This window comes from Primulina eburnea, chromosome 8 (genome assembly GCF_022965805.1).
Source record: "Primulina eburnea isolate SZY01 chromosome 8, ASM2296580v1, whole genome shotgun sequence".
Lineage (NCBI taxonomy): Eukaryota > Viridiplantae > Streptophyta > Magnoliopsida > Lamiales > Gesneriaceae > Primulina > Primulina eburnea.
In genome coordinates this window covers 6,979,504-7,006,548 of record NC_133108.1, presented here as the reverse complement: position 1 = coordinate 7,006,548, position 27,045 = coordinate 6,979,504, and the positions used below count along the sequence as shown (strand labels likewise).

Here is a 27,045-nt window from a genome sequence, read left to right as displayed (position 1 = left end):
TTGAAGCAGCTTATATGGCACCAATATATTTAATATTTTTGTAATTTGTAGTGTGACACTGTGACTTACTTCGATAATTTTTTTTTTAAAAAAAAACAAGGAAAAACATCGTATGTGATAAAATAATAAATTGTAAAACATAGTAAAAAAATTGAACTTTTTGTGTGGCGGTTCGAGACAAAAGATTCGCTAGAAAAACCCGTCGGTTTACAAAACCAATAATAGATCATAAGAAAAGTTAACTCCTTTCACAAAATGAGTAAAGTATATCCAAAACACTTATCCAACTAAATAATCAAAACTATGGATGCAATGTTTGTGAAGCAATAAATCATTTTGATGAACAACACACTAATCAGCATTGTGATTATGTGTTGTGTCAACGAGTCAATACTCCACGACATCACAACAATTCGTCTTGACTTGAGCACTTGATCTCTTCAATGTAAATATATAATTTTCGTGATTGCTCTCATCCGACATCTCTCTCTTTTTCCATGCACGTTTCACAACAGCTTGATTATTTATGTGTTTCACTTCCCTGAAATTTATTCCATAAAAAATCTTACAAAATACGGAAAAAAGAATTTTATTACAAAATAAACTCGATTAAACACTGATATCATGTCTAAAGTTCTCATCATAAATTTATAAATGTAAAACTCTATAATTTAATAAACATAATATTATCAAAAAAATTAAATAAAGAATAAATTATTTCTTTCAGAAATCAGCTCATCTTTTGCTCTAACTTTTATGTGTTAATTCTTATAAAAAAATCTCAATTCATAAATTATAAAATGCATTAACCATGCTATATCTATAATCAACAAAACTCATATGAAACTGATTCACGATTACATTTTTTAAACAGATTTTTTATTCAATTCAACACATTAAATTATTTTTTATGTCAAAAATATCATTTTTAACTATAAATATGAATCAAATTAATCTGTCTCATGAATATAGATCTTTGATATCATCTAATAAAAAACTTAATTATAATAGATTTGTAGTATATGTCCTGCCTAACAAAAATTTTCCCCAAAACAAAATGAAAAGTTATAGTTTTTTTTCACACACACACACACACACATATATATATATATATAATAGTAATTAAAATTATATTATAATAATAATAAATAAATAAATGATTGGTGATGAAGCTTGTATTTTAGTGGGTTAAAAATGTAATTACGTTTGGCAAGAAGCCCAATCAAGTGGGATCTTTCTTATCTTATCCTCGTGAAGCGAGAGGTCCGTGATGAAGCGCTTGTCCTGTCCAATCCTTGTAATCCAATTTTCCACATCCTTATCATTTTTATCACCATTGTCCCTTTTTTACCCTCCTTATAATGAATATATTTATTATATGATCGTCCGAAATGTTTTAAAAGAGATTGAATAAACGCTTAATAAAATTTTAATTTTTTTGGTTGTTAGCAACTAAATTATATATATTTTCGAGTGTTGATGTCAGTTAACTAATAAATAAGTGCGGAAAAAAGTCATGTTTACATATTAGAACAAATCATCAACAAGGTTGGCTAAGTGAATTAAAAGGTAAACTGAAGTGTAGAAAATGCACGTGTATGTTTATGGATGTTCAGAGATTCGAGCTCCTATGTCACCCCTGATTCCGTTTGGAAGACTCATACTAGAATACATTGGATTATACAAGTGATTTGCAAGACCAAAGTTCAGTTTGAACTTAAACACTGCAAAATTTAAACACCATAGACTATATGCAAAATACTATTCGAATGTAACAAATTACAATATTGTCTTAGCACTTTAATGATCCTTAAATTATCATATACAATATATTTTGAAAGTATGTCAAACTGATTGAGTTTTGTTCAAATGAAAGCTTGAATATTTATCTTTCTTAGTTCAACTAGATTTCTTCTTTATATATCCTAGAATAAAAGATATATTCTAAAGAAAAGTGTCTATTGGGTTTTTTAGTCTATATTAACATATTTCTGACAATCATACATATTTGCGATCAGCTTTGTATCGTACATTGTTACGATCAGTTTTGTCTGCTGGTTAAAATTGATTCTGGTAAACTGAATGTTAGTATACAGAAATCTTTGAAATTGAGTGAGGAAAATTGATAATCTGATTAGAAGTATTAGAGTTTGAGACTATATCAGTTTTGTTCAACTTGAACAATTTAACTTAGGTCAATTTTAACTTAATTATTTTTTAACACCAAAACATAAAATTTCTTGATCCAACATTTTTAATAAACGTTTTTTAGAGAATAGCAATAAGTGTTAGAAAATTATTTGTAGGTTGGTTCTTGTGACTATTGCCTCTTGCCAAACCACTTAATTGATATATCTGTTTTTGCGTATTGTAATATTATTATGACTTGGTTTTTAATTCTTTTATTTGTAAAATATATTCTTTTTTAATTATAAGATTTATATTCACTTTTCAGTCATGTATTACAGACTAGGATGTTCAAAATTCAATCAAACTGTAAGCCAAACTATCAAACAATTACAATTTGGATTGGTTTTAAATCAACCAAACCGTAAAAATTTGTTTTGCTCAAGTTTTGGTTAAAATGAATCAAACTAAACTGATTATACTAATATAAAAATCATGAGATAGATTTTTAAACTTTAGTTTAATGTGTATTTTTTATTTATTTTTTAGTTAGTATTGTATTATAAACGAGCTTTTTAACAACCTAATTATACTGAGAAATTATTTATTGCATATTTTAATTCAAATAAACATAAATACAACCCTAAAAATTTAGATTTCTTCACAAGTTACAAAATCATGTAATTTTCATAGTTGTTTTAATATATAGTTTTACTTATAATCATTTTATCAACGATTCAATAAAATATTCACTCAATTTCTATCAAATGTCACTTGCTAATTTTTCCAAATTAATACATCCCTCACACTAGTTCATTGTCTAAACTTAAAATTAGTTATTCAAACCAGACTAAATTGTAATTCACTGAATGAGTTGGTTTTGTTATAAAAATTTCATGGTTTGATTTGAAATTTTGAATAATCGATAAAATATAATTTAGCTCGAATTTTTATCTAAATCCGAACTTAACCATAGTTTTGATTTGAAATTTTGTATATAATTTAGCTCGAATTTTTATCTAAATCCGAACTTAACCATAGTTGAACATCCCTAATACAAAACTAACTTATCACATGTCCTATCAGCTTTAGGAGTTATGCTCAAACAACAAAGTTTCTATACATAATAAATCCCTTCTCTATTGCCATTATTTTCCAAATAATAAAAAAAAACACTATTCAAATTCTTATGATGATTGGCCGATAGTTTCTTGCCTATACGATAAAAGTCTTGAGTTTGTAACAAGCTGATTCAAGAATCATGACTGAAATGTCTCTCACTTTGGCCAAAACAATTTAGTCGATCTAAACTTCTATAAAATATAATGAACTAATGTTGATAACATTTAAAAACAAAGGGTTCAAATTATGAGGTCTCGCGAAAATACGACAACTTATAGATCCCTAGATTTCAAATATCAGGTTTTGAAGTTTTTTTATTGCTTCTTTTTTATATAATCCTTAAATTTGATGTTTTTTTCGAATTTTTTTATTGAAAAACTAAGAATATGTTGATTTTTCTCTGCAATATATAAAGATTGAAAATTATCGACCTCGAGGATTATGCTAAACCATAAATATGAATAAGTCCATTCAAATAGTTCATTGGGTCAAGAATTCAATACTTTATGCATTGATTTTAAGAAGATTCTTGAAACTAAAGAAACAGACAAATGGAATTAGACTCGAGATCTTAAATTTAAACTATGAATTGAAAAATATAATCAATCATGTGTGTAGAATCTTATATCATCAAATGAGATATGTGTTGATCTCCATCTATTTATTGGAAAGTTAAATAGGATAAAATAATATTTCATCATATTAATTTATGACAATATAAGATTAAGATATATATCTTGCTAAATGAAAATGTTTTAATAGCTTCTGATGTACTTAAGAATAATAGACGTGTTGTATATATTGTGACAGATTCATGTACTCTTTGTTGTTTGATACTAGCCGAATTTTATAATATGTATACGCTTAAAACTTCTAATTTGCGATATATTAAATCTTGAATTAAGTTTTAATCTTAAAATTCAAATTGTGAATAAAATTCGAGATTCTCAGTTTTAAACTGTAAGCATAAACACTCAAATATAAATTTGCAAGATATTTTAAAATCCTTAATTCAGATTTCTAAGTTATGAAGCTTAAAATTTTGAAAGCTTGAAAGTTTACATATAAATTCAGCGACAAATGAGTTATAAACTTAGAAAATACAATGTTGTCAAATTTGATCATAATATATAAGGTTTGAATTCTTTAAACAATAACAGCTAAGTCGAAATTTAGCAAGATTTAAAATCCTAAATTTGGATTTACAATTTCATATTGCCTAGAATTTCTTAAAGTTTTGAGTTTTTTAAACACTAACGCTTAAATCCAAACTTAGCAAGATGATGAAATCCTGAATTTTGGATTTATAAGGTTATAAGAACGTGGAAGACTTTAAATTCTTTAAGTCAGTACTCTTGAATCCAAACTTGACAAGAAATAAAATCTTGATATATCGTTTAGAATTGATAAAGATGTGATTACCTCAAAATTTATATAAAAAACTTTTGACAACTATAATTAAATTACATAATTTTCTTTCTTTCTTTTTTCAATTTAATTTTTGAAGCTCACTATATTCAAATCACAGATCTGATAAAAGTGTTAATGAGAAATTCCTCACCAACAAACTTTGCTCACAAATGTGGTCATATAAAATTTTGTACAATGTATTCAGTTTTAATAGTGTTCTCCTGACGTCAGGTCTACGTCACAGCATGTGGTGCTGTCACCTACAAGTTGTCGATGAATGTCGGTTGAAGTTGAAATAATGTGTAATAGGTCACGTAAAGTTTGATGTGGTCGGTTGTACCATTTTAGATCTACATAAAATTATCGGTAAATTGTGTATCAGTACCTTTTAAAATAGAACTTTGGTTCTAGTACCTGGAAAGAGAAGAATTTTAAATATATACCAAAAATACCCTTTATCTCCTATTTGAGTTAATTGATCCCCGCGCTCCCGAAAATGGTATCAGAGCATGGTTAATTTATTTCAAACACGAAAATTTTATTATTAATAGTAACTAAATGTATGAGAAGGAGAATTTCGAAAAAATTATGAATCCGAACTTTAGTTCGAGAAGAATAATTTACAAGAACTATTCCAATATTTTGGAATATACACAAGTTCATCTAACTATTGTTAGATATCAGAAACAGGAGAACAAAGGTATGTTATAATGGTAACTATCAAGTTATGGTACAAATCTGATGGAAACATCAGACATATGACAGTATATGTCATGTATCAAGAAATGAAAGGATCCCGGTATCCCCGAAATCATTTCAATCTCTATTCCAGAAACATTAGTTTCCGAATAGATCTATTCAGATGTTCTATAAAGCATCTGAAACAACTCATTAAATCAGGAAATTTATCTCCTGATGAAAGACAGCAGTGTTTGCAAAACCTTGCATACACAAAAGGTAGACTCTTACAGGCTGAAAAAACCAGATCTTCAATGATCTGTTAAAAATGCCAGGGACTACCATCCAGTTCGAAATTGAACTTATTTCCCTGGAAATAATTCAATTAGAACAAGAACTACAGCGAAGTACATGCTTCACTGAACTCAGAACGAAAGGTATGCGTTTACAAGGTTTAAAGAACCGTAAAACATACTTCAAAATCTACTCAGAAGAAATTCTTCAGAGAACAATGATTCAGAATAATAAATTTCTGGAGATAGTACCAGACTCCTCTAAGCTCTCTCTGGATCTTAGAGAAATACAGAAAACGGTACAAAATTATGGCAATGTGCTATATTATGTACCTCAAAGGGTTGAAAAGGTCCTAGAGAAACAAGAAGAAATTCTTGAAATCTTAAAGGATATTCAAACAAGAATACAGAAACTAGAACAACAACCAAGTTCTAGTAGAAGAACTTCAGGAGGATGGCTACCACCGTCCTTTGGTACCGAACCTTTGTTACATCAACAAGGGAAGACCAGAGTGGTGTCAAAAACCTTAACTGAAGAAGAAAAGATGATCAATCTAATCAAGTCTGTCTCAGAAAAGAAATTGATCTGATGACAACTTTAGAAATGATTGGTTTGGAGGATCTACAAGAGCTTGCGGAATCCTTCGCAAATCTCAAAGTAGTAGATCTAAAGATGAACACGGCAGTAGGTGAAACACCACCTGCAATAACCTGGTCATCTTCTCAGGAACCACCAAGGGAAAGTATGGGATCTCATGATGTAAATATGAGAGAATCTCAGACTGATTTCCATACTGGTGGAAGATCACACCCAGCAGGGACAAGGGCAAGGAGAACTCAAATTCCTTTGCACCAAACACCCTATGGGAAAACTGTTTTGGATCCTATACATCCTTACGGGGTTATGCTTAACCTTGATGTATTGGACTTCAAAAACAGAGAAGATCTCATAGACGATTGGACATCTGCTATGAGGATTGCAGCAGGAACACTTGATCTCAACAAAGAAGGATTCATTAAACTTTTAGAAATGAGTCTTATGGGATCAGTAAAAATTGCTTGGGACATGACTTCAGCAGACATGAAAGAGTCAGTCCTAGTTGGGGAATCTCTTAGTGAGATCGCTGGAAAGATGGCTACCCTATTCAAAGCACACTTTATAGGGGTAGACTATTTCAACAGTCAAGATACAGAGAAAAAGAAAAAATATACTCAAGCTCTGTATAGTCTTGAATTACATGATATATGTTTGGTAGATGAATACATTATGTTATTCACCAAATATAGATGGAATTCAGGAGTCGAAGAAGATATAGCTATGCAGCTTTTCTTCGCAAAAATGCCAAGTCCTTGGAGAGAAATGCTCATAAGGGAATACGTACCTGGTAATCCAGATACGTTGGCAAGAAGAGCATCTTTCCTTAAAGGAAAACTGGCAGAATGGTGCCATATGGCAGCATTACAAAAGAATTACAAACGCCTAAGGGGTATCAACAAAAGAACTCCTTTGTGTTGTAAGGAAAATGATCTTCCAACAATTATTGGAAGTAAACCACAGAAGCATAAAAGGAAACGTTTTAGGACTAATCCTTATGCACGAAGTGGAAGAAGTTCTTGGAAACCAAGAACCGTATGGTCTAGACAGAAAGCCAGATCTTATAAATCTGGACAAAGAAGCGGACCATCGAGAAGTAGGATATCATCCCAGGCATCGAGTTCATCTCGAAGCACAGGAAGAACACCTACAAAGAAAACTTTCAGAAGAGCTCATACTAGAGCCAACAAAAGTTTCAAGGATTGTAATTGCTGGACATGTGGAGCAAGAGGCCATATCTCGACCAACTGTCCAGAAAATGAGAAAAGAGGTATTAAACGCTTCGACCCTACTCCGGATATAGAAGATGCAGTTTATTACCAAGATCTCATTCAAGTATACCGATTTGAGGACATGGCCTCAGATGAGAGTATATATGAAGAAGAAGAAGTCTTAAGCCAGGAAGAATCTGATGGAACAGAATCGGAATCTGACTAAAGACGAGGTGTTTCGATACGAAACACATGAAGATTTGTCTGGGTTTTTTAGCCAGACAACAATATCTCATAACATGGTTCAAAGAATCATGAGAGAAAATCCAAGTCTACAGAGATACCAAGGTTTCTCTGCAGGACAGGTAGAAAAGTTCTTAGGAAGTCTTGGCCTAAGAAATAGAAAGCATCACCTAATCTATAAAGTTTCTAGGAGGGAAATGGCAATCCCGATGGAACTTACAGGAAATAGAATGGAGATGCAGTTAATCCCTTCCGAAGAAATTAAGGAGGAATTACAAAAACTCAAGATAGAAGTAGCAAGGACTATGTCCTGGATTCATATTGGAGCAATCCAAATTATGATAAAGGCTACTTTCAAAGAAGGGATAGATTCACCAATCGATATTGCTATATGCGATAAAAGAATGGGTAATCTATAAGATTCAGTACTGGGAACAATCTCAGGAAACCTCTGCGCAGGAAAAATTGTGGGAGTAATCTATCCAAGGATAGCCTACAATCTGGCAGATCGAGACTTCAGCCGAGCCTTGACATTGCATCAGAACTTCAAGGAAAAAAGGCTGATGAAAGAAGGTAATAGGCCATATTCTATTACCTATCAAATTTCATATGCTCTATCTAATACACATCATTCTGAATTGTTTATTAGAAACGAGTTTATTGAAATCCCTGAAATATTCGGAAAAGTTGCTCAGGCAATTTATCCAGAAAGAGTTGAGTTTCCATTAATACAGGAAACAGATATCCAGATCCAAGACAAACCAATTCTACAGAGAAACCAAAGTCTTAGATTGGAATCAAGAAGACTATCTTTTCAAGGAGATAGAATTACAAGTTACAGATGGGATAAAAGGCCCGTCATAGAAACCCAACAGGAGCTGAAAAGTTTTTCTACAATAGGAAAACTTAGATGCCCAGAAGGGTGGAAGGAAGTAGAAATAGTATTTGACATTACAAAGCAAAGGAATCAATTTCCTTGTAATTCAATATACTATTTGGAACAACCGATGATAGGAACTTACCAAGGACTGATTAATATCGGAGAATTGGAGGTTCATATTCAAGGAATTTCAGGAAAAGAATCAGATCGACTGATTCTTGGACTAGAGTTTCTCGAGGAACATAAACCCTGGAAACGTCTAGAGTATGGAATGGAGTTTATGGCAGAAGATAAAATGTGGAAAATCCAATGACCACAAGTCCCTTCTCCATATACATTCCAGCAGGAATGTTGTATGAACAATATAAAGCAGAATACTTTGCTGCATATATTGATTCAGGTGCTGGAATATGTACAGCAAAACGAGGAATTTTTCCAAATAATTTGGAAGAAGAGTTACCCAAGATTGCTGGAAGAGATTTTTCCAGAAGAATCTTAATCTTATGTAAAGGGATTAAGATGACTGAAATCATGATTGGCGGTGCTGGACAAACACCTTGGTACAAGGTAAAGACACCACCAATTTATTTTCATGATACAGGAGCTGACATATTGTTAGGAAATAATTTCCTACAAATGTTCAAGTCCTATACACAAGAAAATGAGACTAGAAGAATAGTGTTCACAACACCATGTGCTCACAAAATCATAGTCCAGAGACTACGAGAGGCATTTTACAGAAAATTGCCAATCCAGTTTCGTAGCAAGCGTGGTGATTCAGGACAACTTCTGAACCCAAAAATGAAGGATTCAAGACGGTTTGGGGAAACAATGCTCCAGTTGAGAGCAGATAAAAAACTCCAACCAAAAGATATAGAATGCCTTAAGATAACTCTACAAACAAATGAAGTAGAGTTCGAGTCTAAGGTATCATTGGAAGATGTCAAGAAAAGGATCAAAGAAAACTACAATGAAGATCCCTTGGCATGGTGGGACAGAAACCAACTCAGAGCTTGCCTTAAGATCAAGGAAGGCAAAGAGTATGAATTTGTCCGTTGTAAACCCATCCCAATGAACATCATTGATCAAAGGGATATGCAGATTATAATCAAGGAACATTTGGATCTTGGTTTGATCAAAGCAGGTATATCACCATATAGCAGTCCAGGTTTTCTGGTAAGAAACCATGGTGAGATAAAACGAGGTAAACCCAGATTAGTTATTAATTATCAAGAAATTAATAAGATTCTGGAGTTTGATGGGTATTTTATACCTAGTAGAGAACACTTGATTAGTTGCATTCGCAACGCCAAGATATTCTCTAAATTTGATTGCAAGTCTGGATTCTATCAGATTCGGATGCAGGAAGAAAGCAAGAAATTCACAGCTTTCTCCACACCTCAAGGACATTATATTTGGGAAGTATTACCAATGAGATTGGCTAACTCACCCCAGATATTTCAAAGGAAGATGGATAATCTTTTCAAAGATTATTTCAAGTTTATGTTTGTTTACATCGACGATGTTTTAATAGCATCCAAAGATATGAATGAACATGTTAAACATTTGGAGATTTTCTCTAATGTTTGCAAGAAAGAAGGACTGGTTTTATCTGAAAAGAAAGCAGTCATTGCTACAAGAAAGATTGAATTCCTCGGAATTGAAATCGATGAGTCAGGAATAATTCTGCAAAAACACATAGTAGAGAAGGTGCAGAATTTTCCAGAAAATCTCAAAGACAAAAAGCAACTTCAAAGTTTTCTAGGGGTTGTTAATTTTGCTGGGATATTTATTAAAAACCTAGCAAAATACAGGAAGGTGTTCAGTCCATTATTAAAAAAGGATGCTAGATTTATATGGACAGACGAACACACAAAAGGACTTATCCATTTAAAGAAGGTTTGCAAAAATCTTCCAAAAATGGCTATTCCTCAAGACGAGGATGATCTGGTATTATATACCGATGCCAGCGATCATTGGTGGGCTGCAGTATTAACAAAGCTCACACCAGATGGAGAACAACCATGCAGATATTGTAGTGGGTTATTCTCAGATGCAGAAGCCATAAGATGGCATATCAACGAAAAGGAATTTTATGCAGTAAAGAGGGCTTTTGAAAAATGGCCGTTATTTTTACTTGCAAAGAAATTCACTTTGAAAGTTGATAACACTCAAGTTAAAGCCTTTTTAAGGAATAGAATTGAGTCTAAACCTGAGAAGGCTAGATTATTACGATGGCAAGCTCTATGTCAAAATTATATTTTTAATATTATGATAATAAAATCTCATGAAAATATTCTTGCAGATTTTTTAACAAGAGATGGACAGCATTGACATTGATGCTATTATCAAGATGCAGAGGCATTTGAGGGAACACCTTGAAATGCTTCAAACCGAGTTCAACAAGTTAGCTGTTAACGCAGAAGTTGCGGGAAGGCTACAACAAGCTGATAAGAGAATTGTCTCTGATCGAATTACAGGATGTTTACAGGCGTATACTCAGTTATGGTCTGTAACGCAAAGGCCTATCCTCCAGGGCATTGAGAGACCACTGGTTTCTCAAATGGAGAGTTTTCGAGTACAGGACTCTATACCTGTAGCGGGGGATTCAAATACCCCTTGCACAAGTGTTAAGTCGGGATCATCACGAGATGAGTCGGCTGAAACAAAAATTGAGACTCCTGATCCTTATCTTGAGTCCTCAAGTCAACCCTCCACCTCGGGGATTGAAGAGGGAGAGATCAACCTTAGGCCTCGTATTGACAAAGGCAAAGCTAAGGTTGGTACTAATGAAGGTGTAATTTCTCCATTTCAGGTTTATCAGCAGAATTGGGAGAAATTAAAAACACGGATTGGCATTAACCCAGCTACAAACAGGGTTGATGTTTCAGGAAAATATCCAAGGGTATGGATGAAACAAATCCATATCCAAAGGAAGTTAAAGCATGGTATGAATTCGGGGCTCTTGCCTCAGTTTATACTACATCACCCAGCTTTCCAGAAATTTCAGGTCTACCAAAATGGATCCAGGAAGCTGTTCACGAGACTTGGGCAAACAATGATTATTTGTCCAGAGGAGATGTTTTGGAGCTATACTTCTTTAGTGCAGCACCAGAACCAGCAGGGAAAAGTTCTCACGAAGCCTTTCATTTCATCAAGCTAAGGAGGCCGGATACAAATGTCCAAAAATTTATCAAGGATCCTCCGACAGAAGAAACACCCCTGGTTGCTTCAATCACTGAAGAGGACATTTCTACCAGAAGAGCTTGGGGTTTATGGGTCTGTCTTACTGAGATGGACAAAGTCAAGTTTCCGTTCAAATTCTACAATCATTCAGTGAACGGATCATTCCTGTTGAATACCATGACAGGAAAAACAACAAGTTTATCAGAAGATTTATTTGAAAAGAAAAGAAATCTCTTGTGGAACAGCAAGTTACCGGCAAGCAAAGAGACTCGCCGAAAGTTCTGTAATATGGCACACATAGGAAGATGGTCGGAGAACATCTGCTCTGAATGCCAAATACAGAAAGAACCAGAGTTCGGTAAAGGTTTCAAATCGAGATCTGATCGGAAACATTTTACCGAAGCAAGGACAAGTGGGGAAGGACCACATGTACATTTTCCTCGAGGATACAAAAACCCGAAGATTCCTCGACAAAACTAAAAGAGACATGTGACCCTCCATTACAAAAGCAGGACCACTACCATGTGAGTGGTAGAATCAAGACAACCACTAATTAGTGGTAAAAGACAAATGGACCACCAATAACAAATGGTGGATGACTCAGCAAGCATTGGATACCAATCTAAAAGGAATCCAATGAATAAAAAATTAACTGGTCCCGAAAAATTCATCCATAAATAAGGACAGAATGAAAACCAGTTAACATACCAGAATCAAAACTTAAGAATGTATCGAGTATATTTGAAAGTTTTGAAAAGAAGGTTAACATACAAGAGAAAAGAGGCAGAAGCTCTTAAATGGTTAGTAAATAATTTCAAAGAGTATAAAAAAGATGAAATTACTGCCGATATCCTGGAAACTCATCGTCAATGGTATCTAAAAGAGATAAAGGAGGATGAGAAGTTGATGTCCAGATTAATAATCTAGACAGGGACCCTTCAACCACTACATGGTCCCCAAGCAAGCTGTAAAGGCTAATGAAGATTTGAAATCCGAGTTTCAAATCCGAAGAAGCCTTCTATAAATAAAGACGGAAGAAGGAAGTGAAGATCATCAAATATTTTCTCCATTTCTTTCATACAAAGTTGTAATATTTTCTTTTCAAGTATATGAGTGTTAAGAGTTCAGCTACGATAAGTAGCTAAACAAGTTTCTCCTCCTCTACAGGAGGTTACTATGTAATAAATAAATGTTTGTGTTTGAATAAAAGAGATCTTTGCTCTCAGCCCCTCTCATGTATTATTTTCAAAATTTGATCTTTTGCTGTACGCTCTAAGGTAGGAAACGAATTAGAGCTGTGCTAAGTACTGCTGAAGGAATCTGCTTAGTAACCATCGGTTGCGATCGCGTGGTTGGACTGTGAGGAGCAGTTCGTAAAATACGGTGGATATAACCCGGTGGTATTTCGGTCAAAGAGGTAAAAGATTTAATTTATTTTACGGAAGCATGATGGGCCATTATTTTAAAAAGAAAAATCAATTAATTAAATATAAAGTTGAAGGGTAATTTTGGAAACTGGGTAGTAGAAACAAATTTTAAAAGATTCGGGTACTGAAACGTAAGTCACCCTAAAATTATCCACCTTATTTTTAAAATTTTATCGCATAAATATAGCCGTCAATTAAAAAAAATAATAATTATTTGATATTATAATTTTAGTAATAATTTTTTCAAACTATTTTAAAATAAAAAAATAAAATATTAATTAACTATAATAAATTTATATTTCATCTACTATTTTACATACAAAATTTAAGTTTTTTGACGTGACTTTTATGTGTCGCGATAATTATCGAGAAATTATTTCCCCAAAAAAAGTTGACATTATTATTGGACATGACTTTAGAATTTTTTTTTAATAGGAAAAACCAAATTATGTATTATATAAGTTAGAAACAGATACATCTATCAATCACGATGGGTAACAGTTATAACTCAGAACACATAGTTAAACTTAGACAGAGGAAACTGCGCAAGGCTATATGCCACCTTATTCGCATATCTACTTGCATGACAAATTTTAATGAATCTTCCAAATTTAAGAAGTTCTAATACATAAAAAAATTATAGAACCTACAGAAGAGAAGACAAAACCTCCGATGAAGAGTTAATCCTTTGAACCGAATTGACGGAGTCCGAGAAGACCCACACATTATTGAAGTAAGATTGTGTTAACAACAATAATTAATGAAGAATGCCAGTAATTTCGTGAGCAGCTAAAACTGAGCCTAGATATCAAATTCCACGAGCTGAATGTTAAGATTGAAACTTGGACCTAACTAAACTCAAAAAGTTAACTTAAGGAGGGAAGGTTGTCCAAGCCCCTATATACAACTCCAATGTTATTTATCCAACCGATGTGGGACAATTAACATATCCCTCTCACGCCCATGAATGAACATCTGGACGTGGAGTTTACAAATGACCCAATTATGGGCAGAACGGGTGGCCTAATTGTAGGCAGTCTAACACATAACGGTGAAACTCGGGCTCTGATGCCATATTAAGATTGGAACTTGGACCTAACTCTACCCCAAAAGCTAGCACAAGGGGAGAAGATTGTCTAAGCCTATATATACAACTCCAAAGTTATTTATCCAACCGATATAGGACAATTAACACTGAAGCAGCACAAATCCTACCAAAGTGATCTCTAACCACTGTTCTCACACGGAAGGGTCCCAAATGATCTCGGTATCCAGCATCTACATCCAATATGAATTGTCCCACTGGTGGTTTGAACAACTTCTGTACATTATCACATTTTCGATTACAAGGCTGAGATTTATATAGGGATGAAAATTTTAATTTATATAGAATTAATCAAATATATAGATTGATAAATTAATTTTTTTTTTTATTATTTATCCAAATTTTAGTTTGAGTCCAATATGTTTTTTATTTATTTTAATTTTTTTCATTTTTTGCAGAGTGTTGAGATAATGTCATTCACATCGGTAACATTTGGTGTTATATTCTCATTAGGGCATAAGCATTGCCGCTGTAAACTCACCGTACCCCTCTTGCAGGGGTGGGTTTTTAATATTTTTTTATAAAATGTGATAGGTTCGTAATAGTTTATATTTTTGTTGTCATATTTCTTATTGTTGTCACTTGTGACGTGTTTAATTGATATACTTTTGTGTTATTTTGTTGTATGAGAAAATTTTTTGCCTTTGGAATAAATATGAGTTAAAAAAGGTGATTTTATATCACAATTAAAATTGTCAATATGAACTTTGTTGAGGACTTAAAGTAGAAAAATTTTAGAAGTGGACTTTTTGCAAGGCGTGATCACGCTTTGTGAGTACTTTTCAACTGCCGGTAAAAATGAGTCCAAATTTCAAACACTGTAAAGATAATATCAGATTTTAGACTCAAAATTCCGGTATTTGATGTTAGAAAATTAATTGGAGAGATATTTTTCTTATTGGGAGAAATAAAGATAACATAGAGTTTTATTTCATAAAAACTATAGAGTGGGTCTCATGTGAGACCGTATCACGGATACTAATCTATGAGACGGTTCAATCCTACCCATATTCATAATAAAAAGTAATACTCTAAGCATAAAAAATAATACTTTTTCATGGATGATCTAAACAAAGAGATCCGTCTCACAAATTCGACCCGTGAGACCATCTCACACAAGTTTTTGCCAAAACTATATCATATCTTTGGTAGTATGTTTTTTGTACAGTAGGTTTTACTAAATTTTGGTGGACTTTTCTCCTTAGCCCAATAACCATACCAAAACGTGAAGAGTCACGAGGCTCAAATAAAAGAACTGAAAGAATCCTTCCACCATATCACACATGAAGAACAAGAGGAAGGCGTGGGATTTTCTCTCCAATTTTCTTCACCATTATAGCACTTTTCTTTTCTTTGTTTTTATCAATTTTTTTTTATGGAGATTATAAAGCAGAGTAATGCTTGGCTAAGTTCTTATTTACGATTCAATTTTATCACTTAATTTAAGATTCTTGTTTGTTTCAAGTATTTGTTGATTTATACTTAATTCAATGAAATTTGTATGTCAACTAATCTGAAAAATTAATTCGATGTATGAATTTTTACTGCTATTCTTGAATTTATTGATCCGTGTTTTAATGAACGATTGGAATGTGAGTATCAATAGATCAGGTGTATTGTGCTATCATAGCATATTTAGTCTAAATAAATCAATGAAACTAGATCTATCAATTTTAGTTATCTCGATTGTTAGATTTTAGGATTAACTGTTTTCACAAAACAAAAATGTCATTTTCAATAAAGACAAAAACTTGTGTGAGACGGTCTCACGGGTCGTATTTTGTGAGACGGATCTCTTATTTGGGTTATCCATAAAAAAATATTAATTTTTATGCTACAAGTATTGCTTTTTATTGTGATTATCGATATGGTTGACCCGTCTCACAGATAAATATTCGTGAGACCGTCTCATAAGAAACCCACTCTTCAATTAATATGGAACGCTATCGTGCCGAGTTAGTTATTAACAAGTTTTGACTGGATGCTGAATTTAGTCAATTAAATTAGAAAACACAAAGATTTTTGTTGATATCCCTACAACCCTAATGTTAATTGTTTGTAAATGTATGAACAAATCAAATTTTAACCGATAAACAGTGATACAATCGAATATTAGAACCTTCTTGAATCAGAATCTTCTCGTATTGAATTATTAATTTGATTCTATTTAAATTCATTATCCTTCGTTGCTTGTTAATCTTATTTTTAATATTTTATTTAATTAATATTTATCCAACAAAATCCTTCTTTTTATTTATTTTTATTATTGAAAGAAATAAGTCTTATGTTTTATATGAATTCGACCCTACTTACCATTGCATTCGTTATATTTTCATTATATTTGGAAGTAGAACATTAAATTTGCTGGCTCAACAGCACCACACCAAAACGATCCCAACATCTTGGAAACTGTTTATTTTTTTTTTATTTTTAAAGAATAATCTTCAGCAAAAAATGGAGAGTGCAACGCACTACCCTCCGGGGACGCGCAGCAGGCGTGGTGGTCTCGCTACATGCTGCTGTTTATTTTTATTTAATTTTTTTGTTTTGTTTTTAATTTTATTTATTTAATGTTTTGTTTTCTTTATATCTTTTTGTATCCGTCTTGGCCATTTGGCCGTTCTGAATCTTATATGCAAATTTAAATTTTAATTTTATAAAAACTAGTTTTCCCCTATAAATACCCTTCTCAACTCGGACCATGATTCTCTACTGTGACATCCCTAGTAGAGCATGATGTGCCACAATTTTTTTTAAAAAAGCTTTAATATATATTTTTTAATTTTTTTTAATTTTTTGGATGTTTTGTTTTAATATTTCTTTTACTTTCACTCAAAATTTTCATTTTTAAATATTTTTTTCTCTTTTAAAATATATTATAATTCTTTTTTTTTTTCTATTTTTGATTCTTTTTTTTGACATTTTGTTTATCTCGTTTGTTTTGAAAGTAAAACATATTTTATGTTTCAATTTTAGTTCTTTTCGCATGCTTGATTCGTCCATTTTCATCGATAATCGAACAAGATTAAAAATTTGTGTTTTGTTTTCGTCATCAATCAATTCTACTAAAAAACATCGAAATTTCATTGATGTTATAAACACTTAGTTCTACAAATAAGAAATAAGGAAATAAAATTATAATATATTTTAAAAGGAGTAAAAAATATTTAAAAATAAAATTTTTGAGTGAGAGTAAATAATTCGGTCGGTTATCGAATTTACCGATTAGTTTTTTTTTTAAAAAATGTGATTTAACTTTAATCATATATAAAAAAATTCTTGAATATTACAATCAACACAAATGCATAAAAACATAAAATCACAGAAATCACAAATGTATAAGTTTTATTTGAACACAATTGATATATATTATATCGATTTTAAAATTAAAAAATATATAAAATAAATAATAAAAAATTATTAAATAATATTATTTATTATATCGGTTAATTCAGTTAACCGATTTCAAAATTTTGAAAACTATAACCGAATCGAATTAACCGATATAATCGAATTTTTTAAATTTGAAAATCGAATTTACGAAATAACCGAACCGAATTTCCGAATTGACTCGGTTCGGTCGGTTAATTGGATTTAACCGAAATCTTGCTCACCCCTTATCTCGGCCCTCTCAATTCTTCATTTTCTTTATCAATTTCATAATATATCACTCTAAATTTTCCTTCATTTTTATCCTATTTTCATAATTTTATCCAACAGGGATGAAAATTACAACACATTTTTATGAATTTTTTGAAATATTCAAATACTGAAAATTCATCTTCTCAAAATTCCAACGTTCGTCCTACCCAGTACTCTCAAAATTTCTCAACATATTCCATATGTACCACAACGTCCTCGTAATTTTTAGATTCCTCCAATTTTTTTAATAAAACTGAATAATGTCCATCGATATTCATATATTATGTATCCTCATGAACATTTTTCGATGACGTGCCAGTCAATTTCCTCATCCCCCTAATGATTTTCATAATCCAGAAGCATCCATCCACATATATATATTCCTTCAGACGAATCAAGAAGTGCTAGTGTAGAGGTTGTTGGCACCGAGGAGGAGTCTGCAACGCTATCTTCTATACCGGAGTCTCAATTTCTGCATTTTGTCTCGATAACATTACCCTTGACAAGAATACAGAGACATGATATGAAGAAGATGATCGAAAGAAGAAGAAGATTGCTTGGTCAATTAAAGAATACAAGGTGCTTGCAAGGTCATGGATCACTGTAAGCACTGATCCATGCAGTGATTGAAAATGCACCAAAAAAGGATGCTTTCTGGAAAAATATTTGTTTGGGCTAAAAATAATTAATTATGGAAGCCCAATTTAATTACAAGCCCAATTTAATTAATTTTGAAGCCCAATTAAATAATACAAGCCCATAGTTGATCAATTCTTATCAATTCAAACCGATTGCAAGGCGGTGAAAAGGGAGGAGATCGTGGAGGAAAGAGATGGAGATCGTGGGATGAAAATAAAAGGACGTGAATCATGGGGGAGTGGGAGAACCGTATGGCTGCTGGAAAGAAAAGGAGATCGGCAAACGCAACAACATACACACAACTCAACTCTACACAGAAAAATCTGCAAAAATACTCTCTGCAAAAATTCAATCCTCAAGCGATAGTTTTTAAGATTTCTAGCATATTTCTAGCATTTTCTCGTTTTAGATTTCAACGACTTTACATTTATATGTTTATGTCTTGTAAATTCCTACGGTTTATTGAAAATATAAACAATGTCAGGCGTTTATTTCTCAAATTCCAATAGTTTTCTTCATTTTGGCGTTATAGTTGTTTAGGAGATTAGAACCGACGGTCAAATTTAGAATTCACTTTCGTTTGTTTTTAGAAGTTAGATTTTTATCATTTTTACACAAATCGGTGCATTTTCGCACCTGGCACGCCCGCAACACCAAATATTGTGCAAACATATTTTTGGCACGCCCGGTGGGACCTCACTATGCCGCCAAGAAGAAAGGAAAACGTGAATAAGGAGGGTGGGGAGTCTCTGGCGAATCAAGAGGGAACTCAAGCGCCTCAGCCAGAGCAACACGCTGTGGAACCACGGGTTGAAGAAATGGATTTACATATTCCTACTACGTATGATCAAGTCTCAAACAGAGTGATTGAAGAACTGACTGCTACAAAGATTGAGGAAATCTCACTGGCATTATCTAAGGCGATGGCTGACTGTTTGAAAACCATTTTGTGTAAGCCGAGTCAGTCCCTTCGAGGAGAGCAAAATACCACTGTCAAAGAGGCTGACCAGGGAAGCAACCAAGTTCATGAATCCGATCAGGGAGTGGGAAACTCAAGGGCTGGCGATCCCCGCCGCCCAGAGTTTACTCTCCCAAATCATCCAGAGAGAAAGTATACACCACCTCACAAGAGAGAAGAAACCTTAGGGGGGAGATCTCAGCCATATCCACGTGCTCATGGAGTGGGGAGCTCGAAACAACCAGTTACTCAAGTGTACAGCGTGACCAATCCTCTGTACCAACCGGGAGTTTATGATGACATATCGCACATGGATCATCAAGGAGTGGATGGGGGCTTCCCAGGAGGTAATTTTGGTTTAAATGCAGGGTTCCAAGCTCGGGGGGCAAATTACTACCATCACCAACTCCCCGCTCGGAACATGCACGGGATTGATCCGGAAATGGTGAGAGAAGCTGTTCAAGAGTTATATGGGCCGGCCTTGAAATAGATTGGCCGCCCAGAGTTCCACAAACCCTATCCAGACTACATTGACGTGAATAACCCGTACCCAAGGGGTTATAGAGTTCATGATTTCAGTTTATTCTCCGGGGAGGATGGCCAGTCCAGCATGGAACACATAGCCAGATTCACCATCCAGTGCGGGGAATTAACCAACTTGGAGAACTTCAACAATCTAAAGTTGCGGCTATTCCCGAATTCCCTCACTGGGACTGCATTCGCTTGGTATGCCTCACTCCCCAGAAATTCAGTGATGAGTTGGCAAAAGATGGAAAAGCAATTTCACATTCAATTCTATAGAACAGAGCCTGAAGTGTGCATTGCGGACTTATCCAGAATCACTCAAAAGAAAGGAGAGTCTGTGGAATATTTCATAGACAGGTTCAAGAAGATGAAGAATAGGTGCAACCTACCGGAGACCGAGTTCGTGAAGATGGCACAAAAAGGGCTAGATTTTGAATTGAGGAAGAAATTCCAGGGAATGGAGTTCAGGGATTTCTTCGAGCTAGCTGCCAAAGTGGCTGAATACGAAGAACTATTGCGGGAAGAGTCGTACAAGAAGAAAACTACTATGGGGTCTTATTATCAGGAGGTGGAAGAGGTGGCATTGGCAGAGATGCAATCAGCCGGGTCTTGCACAGTTCCCCTGCTAAAAAAGAAGCCAACAGAGAAGAACAACTCCCAACTCCCCAAAGACATGCAGTATACATTCGATGTATCAAAGACCGAAGAAGTTTTCGACTTCCTGGTGAAAGAAAAGTTCATCACATTCCCGCCTGATCACAAGATGCCACCCACAGAAGAGCTGAAGGGACGAGTGAAACGTCCTCATCTTTTATTGCTTTAAAAAAGTACTAGAAATTTTTTTTTTTTTTTAAATCTCTCACATTTTCGGTCATTGCATGTACATGCGCATAAAAATAATCTTGCACCATTTTAAAGTAAATCATCCAACTAGTATTTGAAAATTGAAAGGAATAGTCAAACCAGAAATCGTAAAACGTTTTACCAAACCTAAAAATAATAATTTGAAAAGTAAAGCCCATACTAAACCTCTCAAAAATCTCTCAAAAAGCTTAAGTAAATAATTTTAAAAATCTTTAACATAATTCATAAGTCATAATCGTAAATGCGGAAAAGTAGAAGCGCTGGTCCTCGGGTTGTGTGCACCTTCAGTCCAGTAGTATCACCCGTCAAGTCCTCCCTCAGAACCACCTACATCCATCACACCTAGTGAGTCTAAAGACTCAACACACCATAATCTTTATAACGAGTAATACGTAATACAGTCAACATATAACGGTGAAAAATAATTGTACTTAAAATATCGTTTTCATGAAGATGCATAAACATAAACATTTTCGTAAACATTTTCATGATGCATAAAACTTTAAACATAAACATTTTCATGACATGCATAAATAAACCTTAATCTTTTCTTTTTCCTCAACATGACATAACATTTAAACATGATCATAAACATTTTCCTTTTCCTTTTCCTTTTCCTTTGTTGAATTCAGTTCGTTAATTGTGACTTTCCTCTCATGACATGACCTCTCGATGGATCCATCAGAAATATAACCACAGTACTGGGCGGCGGGGGACACCAGCAACACTCTCACCGGTCAACTGGGCCCTGGCCTAACATGAATCGAATAGAAATACGATCGTCGGGGCTCCCAATGGGCTTTCCTCTCACAACATTCCTATCCTAACCTCAAACCTCATAACCTCTTAACCTCTTGTTCGCAATAATGGAAACACGATCGTCGGGCTCCCACTGGGACCATCACCCTCACGATATCGCCACCATTAACGAACTAGTCACAATCACTTCACATCCTTCAACACTTTTCATTCACATCACTTTATAAAAACGTGCATAACATAACATTTTCATTTCCTTTGAAACCAAGCATGCAACATGTATTTTAAACGTCTTCTTCAATCATAAACGTTCTTTAGACATTTAAAAATCAGCATTTAATCATGCGAAATTCATAAACATTTCAAAATCATCATAATAACATAAAACAGCATTTCGGGCACTGCCATGACCTTTACTAATTTCCCGGTGTAAAATGACCGTTTTACCCCTGGCTTCGACATTTTTCTTTTTCGATTATTTTCTTGATTTCATGACTCTAACATGTCCCAAATAATTATTTAAGCTTATATGAATTTTTTCGTAATTTTATTTGGCTTAAAACTTAGACTTTTTCAATTATCTTTTCTTAATTATTTTAACGGTGTTTTAATCCCGAAAAATACCAAACTTTAATATAAAATTCCTAAATTATAAATTTAGTCTTTTTATATTATTTTAGTCCTTATGGATCACGACTCGACCCCCGTGAGTCGTTTTCCAATTTTTCTTTGTTTTAGAACTCAATTTGACACCTAAACTTCAACCCCGAGCCATCTCTTAATTTTATCGAGTTACCCCCCGAACCATATCGAGCCAAAAGTTGCCCAACATGTCAAAGTTACCTACTGGACTCTAAGTTCGACAAGGAACCCACCCAAAACCCAAAAACGAGACAACCCAATCCGCTGCTAGTGCTGGCCGAGAACACCTATTTGCATGGGTTCTATGTTTTGATGTCTAGACCCTAACCCACGACTTGAACCTCTAACCTACCCCTCCAACACTCGTCTAGGACTCTTAGGATGTACCCTGACCCAGCCCTTGAACCCCAGGCCAAGCCCACGTCTCCTGCGCAAACCCTGAAGTCTGCGCAAGGCAGAAGTGCTTCTCGGGTGGAGCCTTGCTTGGCAAGGCCTCCTCCCAGCCCACACGACTCGAGTCCTAGCATGACTAGGACTCCTCCCTGACCCCTAACCGACTCTAGCCGAGCCCTGGCCCAAGCCAAGACCAAGCCAAATCCTTTTTTTTTTCATGGAACCCGATCACCCAACCATGACAGCAAAGAACGGTTCTCTTTTTTTTTTGTTTTCTTGTTTTCTTGATTCGGTGGTGATCGGCTGTGTCTAAGAATTCTTCTAACGTGTACAGACGTCTATTTAGCAATTTTTTTAACATCATGGCAGCCCCTCACAACATAAAACATGAGTTTAGATCATAGGAACATGAATTTACTCTTGTACATGCCATAAACCGTAAATATCGAAAACAATTTCCCTGTTCTTCATGCATTCAAATATTCGAACAATAATATGATATGATGGATGAGAAAAGGAGATTAAGGCGTGCCTTTGCGTTATATACGCTCGAATAACCGACGACGACGAAGAACGGGAGAGATGACAAGGCTAGAACTCCACGTGAAAGCCCTCCCAAGGCTGCTGCCGATTTTCTTTTCCAGAATTAAAGAGTGCCGTGTGTGGTGTTGTGTTGGAGAGAGTTTTTAAAAGATAAAATAGAGTGGCCGATTAGGTGATTCTAGAATTGTGGCAAAATACACTTTATATACTAATATAATTATCTAAATAGGCTTAGGCCTATTAAGCCATAAATTAAAGCCAAATTAAATTAATTAGATTTTAAATAAAATAGAAACAAGGTTTTCTTTTAAATAAAAATGTGAATTTAATAGCCGGGTTGCTAAAAAGCTCGCATTTTATTTAAAAATCAAATACCGCTAAAATTTATGTTCCGGCGTATAAAATCACCTCAAAACCCGATACTTTCAAAAATAATAAAAAGCAACGGCCATATTTTAAATAATTAAAAACAAATTTTTAATAAAAATCATCTTCTATTTTTCAGCCCTCGGTCCCTGTTCCTCGATCGCAACTTGAATATTCCTTAAAAATACAATTTTAATGCAACCAAGTAAAAATATAATTTTAACATATCAATATGCACCACATAAATAATTAATGCAATTAAAATAATTTAACTAAAATACAAAGGATTTAATAATTGCGCGCATGTGGTTTACGTGGATTTCAAAATGAACATTGAAGTAGATCTTTTGTGAGATGTTCTTATGAATTTTTATCTGTGAGATGGATCAATCCTATCGATATTCATAATGAAAAGTATTTTAACATAAAAATAAATATTTTTCATTGATAATCTAAATAAAAGAGTTGTCTCACAAAATAGACACGTAAAACTATCTTTCACAAGTATTTGCCAACCTCCAAAACCTTGCAACGATAAACGAGGCCCACTAGCGCCGATTATTCTTCTGCCTTCAGTTTAATTCAGACTTCTTCAAAATCAACGAATGATTTTGAATTTTTCACTTAAATGGGACGAGTCAAAGCCATAGAGCTCTAGCTTCCTTTAATTTAGGCACCAATTCTCCAGAAATATGGGCGCCCATTATTTTCTCCAGCCCGCCGATCAATTTCCCCCCGACAAAAACCGCCGGCAACTGCGTCTCGGATGCGGTGGCGGCGTTTCCGGATCCCACTGCGCCCATAAGTTTGAACAGCTTGTTGGTCACGGCGGCTTCATTCCGCTCGTCAAATTCAAATATCGTGGGTTTGACTCCATGTCCATGCAGCAAAAGCTTGATTACGTGGCACATGCAGCAGTCTTTTCTGGCAAATACCACCACCGCATTCTCGGCCACCAGATTTCTAATTCTATCGGTGTTTATCTCCTCACCGCCTGAACCGGCCGCCGCTGGCGAAGAATTTGATGAGCCATCGGCGGAGGCGGCGGTTGTGGGAAACAATAGTCTGTGTGAGATTGTTTGTTCCATGGCTTGATGATATTGTGGCAGAGGGATATGGATAGCTGTGTGGTGGGGGTGATCATGTATATGAGCCTGCAAAGGAACAATTATTATAAAATTGACATCATTTACTTATCATGGTAATTGGTAAGAAGGTTACTTTGATATATTAATATACAATAAAATCAAGCATAGATTTTTTGTGAGTGTGATTATCAATCAACTCTGATTATATTTATAATAAAAAATAATAATTTTGATATAAAAATAATAATGTTTATTGAATGATCCAAATAGAATATTTGTTTCACAAAAATGACCTGTAAGATCGTCTCACGAGAATTTTTATGTAAAATTAACAAGCAATACTCAATATTAGATTCGGAAAATAAGTTAAGTTACGTTTGAGTTAATGGATTTGAAGCTAAGTATTTCAAATAAATTGATTTGTATAGATAAATTCACTTGACAATGTATTTCAAATATCAAACTAATTATCTTTTAAGTCATTATGGAGTCATTTCAAATTATTTTTTTATATGATATATGAAATTCAAATTCTCAAATACAAATGCAATTGACAAAAACTTGTGTGAGACGGTCTCACGGGTCGTATTTTGTGAGACGGATATCTATTTGGGTTATTCATGAAAAAATATTACATTTTATGCTACAAGTATTTTTTTTTATTGTGAATATGGGTAGGGTTGATCCGTCTCACAGATAAAGATCCGTGAGACCGTCTCACAAGAGACCTACTCAATGCAATTTTTATGTTGCATTTGAATTGAATGATTTGGATTTGAGTAGTATTTGATTTGAGAAATCAAAATGACTTCATGCTGAAATGAATTTGAAATCCACGATAATGATTCAAACTAAATATTTGATATTTGAAATCCATTATCAATTAAATTGGATAAACAAATCAATAAATTTGTTGTTATATGTTTAAAATTTCTAATTTCAAATTCATACATAAAAATATTAAATAATTTAAATGTTAGCTGACTCACATCGATTGAATAAAATATCTGAAAGTTGTATATATATACTTTAAAAATCCTTCCACTTGAGCTAAATTTCTGGGGTTGGGTATGAACAACTGGAACATAGAGTTTACAAGAAATTATCGGGTTACCCATAGGACAGTCTAACGTGTAATAGTAGACGTATAACCGTCTCTAATATTCTGTTATGATTGAGATTTTGACTTAACTCAATCCTTAAGACTAACTCAAAAGAAAAAAATTGTTCAAATTCATACATATAACTTCTAAAAATAAATTCAATCGATATGAGAGTTATCACGAAATATCGAACACAATCAACATCCTTAAAACGTCAGACCGATGGCTCTCGGCCATAAAAAAAATTGTTTTTTAACAGTATTATATACACTTTACTTTATATTAAATACATCTATTTTTATTATATTAGTATATATAAATGATCAAATGATATTTATAATTTCAGTTTACGTAATTAAAAAAAAAAGAACATATATTGTTTTTACTTCTTTCTCATATAGCACGTTAAATTTTTTGAATAGTTTTTTTACAGGAAATTCTCACAGAAATTGAGTGAGAAAGAAACATGATATTTTTTTTAATGTTTTTGAACTTTCGACATAGTTTCATGTGTCTAAATTTTAAAAATATATAAACCATGAAAATGTTGTCAGTAGGGTTTTAACGATATATTGAATCAGAAATTGGATTTCTAATTTTTATTAAATATTCACTTATATTTCATAGATGAGCTCGTTGGAGTTAGGTCAAACCAGATTTGAAACCCCTGACCCATCCCCATCTAAGGTGGAAGGGTCGTCAAGGGCCCATACACCCTCCTATAAATACCAAGTTTAAGTTTTCAGTTCATGAATTCACTATATTATTTTTCAGCTTCTGACTTAAACGTCGGATGAGCTACGACGGGACACCCTCCTGGCCCCTTCTAACGGTCTTATTCGTGATTTCAGACTCAAGACAATTTCGAAATCTGCGTCTGAATCATTGATACTTGCTATAATCGGACTCTAAATTTCTCGTGAGTATCATTCAAGTCAACACTAATTGAAAAAAAATTCATTAATTTTCACTATTTAAATTTCGGAAAATAAAATAAATTGATTTTGCAATTTAGGTAGTAGGAATAGAGAATTTCCATTGTCCAAACTGTCATCAATCATGACGTTGCTTACGACGTCATGGATACTGTTGGTGACGTGCTGTAACGTCACCGATTTGGATAAGAGCTTACTGGAAGTCGTTTGCTGATAGCTTCTGGAGTTGCCTGTTTGGTCATCAGTCGTTAATGGTAGTTTTTAAATCAACAATTATTGTCTAGTTGAAATCCATGTGTATGAAATATTTT

General features: G+C 33.7%; 2 protein-coding genes across 2 annotated transcripts; one reads left to right on the top strand and one right to left on the bottom strand.

Moving 5' to 3' along the window:
- The first annotated feature begins 20,126 nt into the window (after positions 1–20,126).
- On the top strand, positions 20,127–23,477 carry LOC140838942 (uncharacterized). Its single transcript, XM_073205571.1, has 2 exons — positions 20,127–20,834; positions 23,472–23,477. Exons 1-2 carry the CDS (start codon positions 20,127–20,129, stop codon positions 23,475–23,477), a joined length of 714 nt encoding a protein of 237 aa, XP_073061672.1.
- Positions 23,478–24,246: 769 nt separating this feature from the next.
- On the bottom strand, positions 24,247–24,696 carry LOC140838941 (glutaredoxin-C1-like). Its single transcript, XM_073205570.1, has one exon. The coding sequence runs from the start codon at positions 24,694–24,696 to the stop codon at positions 24,247–24,249; it is 450 nt and encodes a 149-aa protein (XP_073061671.1).
- Between the last annotated feature and the right edge of the window lie 2,349 nt (positions 24,697–27,045).

Bases quoted from the DNA above. Each gene is read 5' to 3' on its own strand.
- LOC140838942 (XM_073205571.1), top strand. From the start codon at position 20,127: ATGGAACACATAGCCAGATTCACCATCCAGTGCGGGGAATTAACCAAC.
- LOC140838941 (XM_073205570.1), bottom strand. From the start codon at position 24,696: ATGGAACAAACAATCTCACACAGACTATTGTTTCCCACAACCGCCGCC.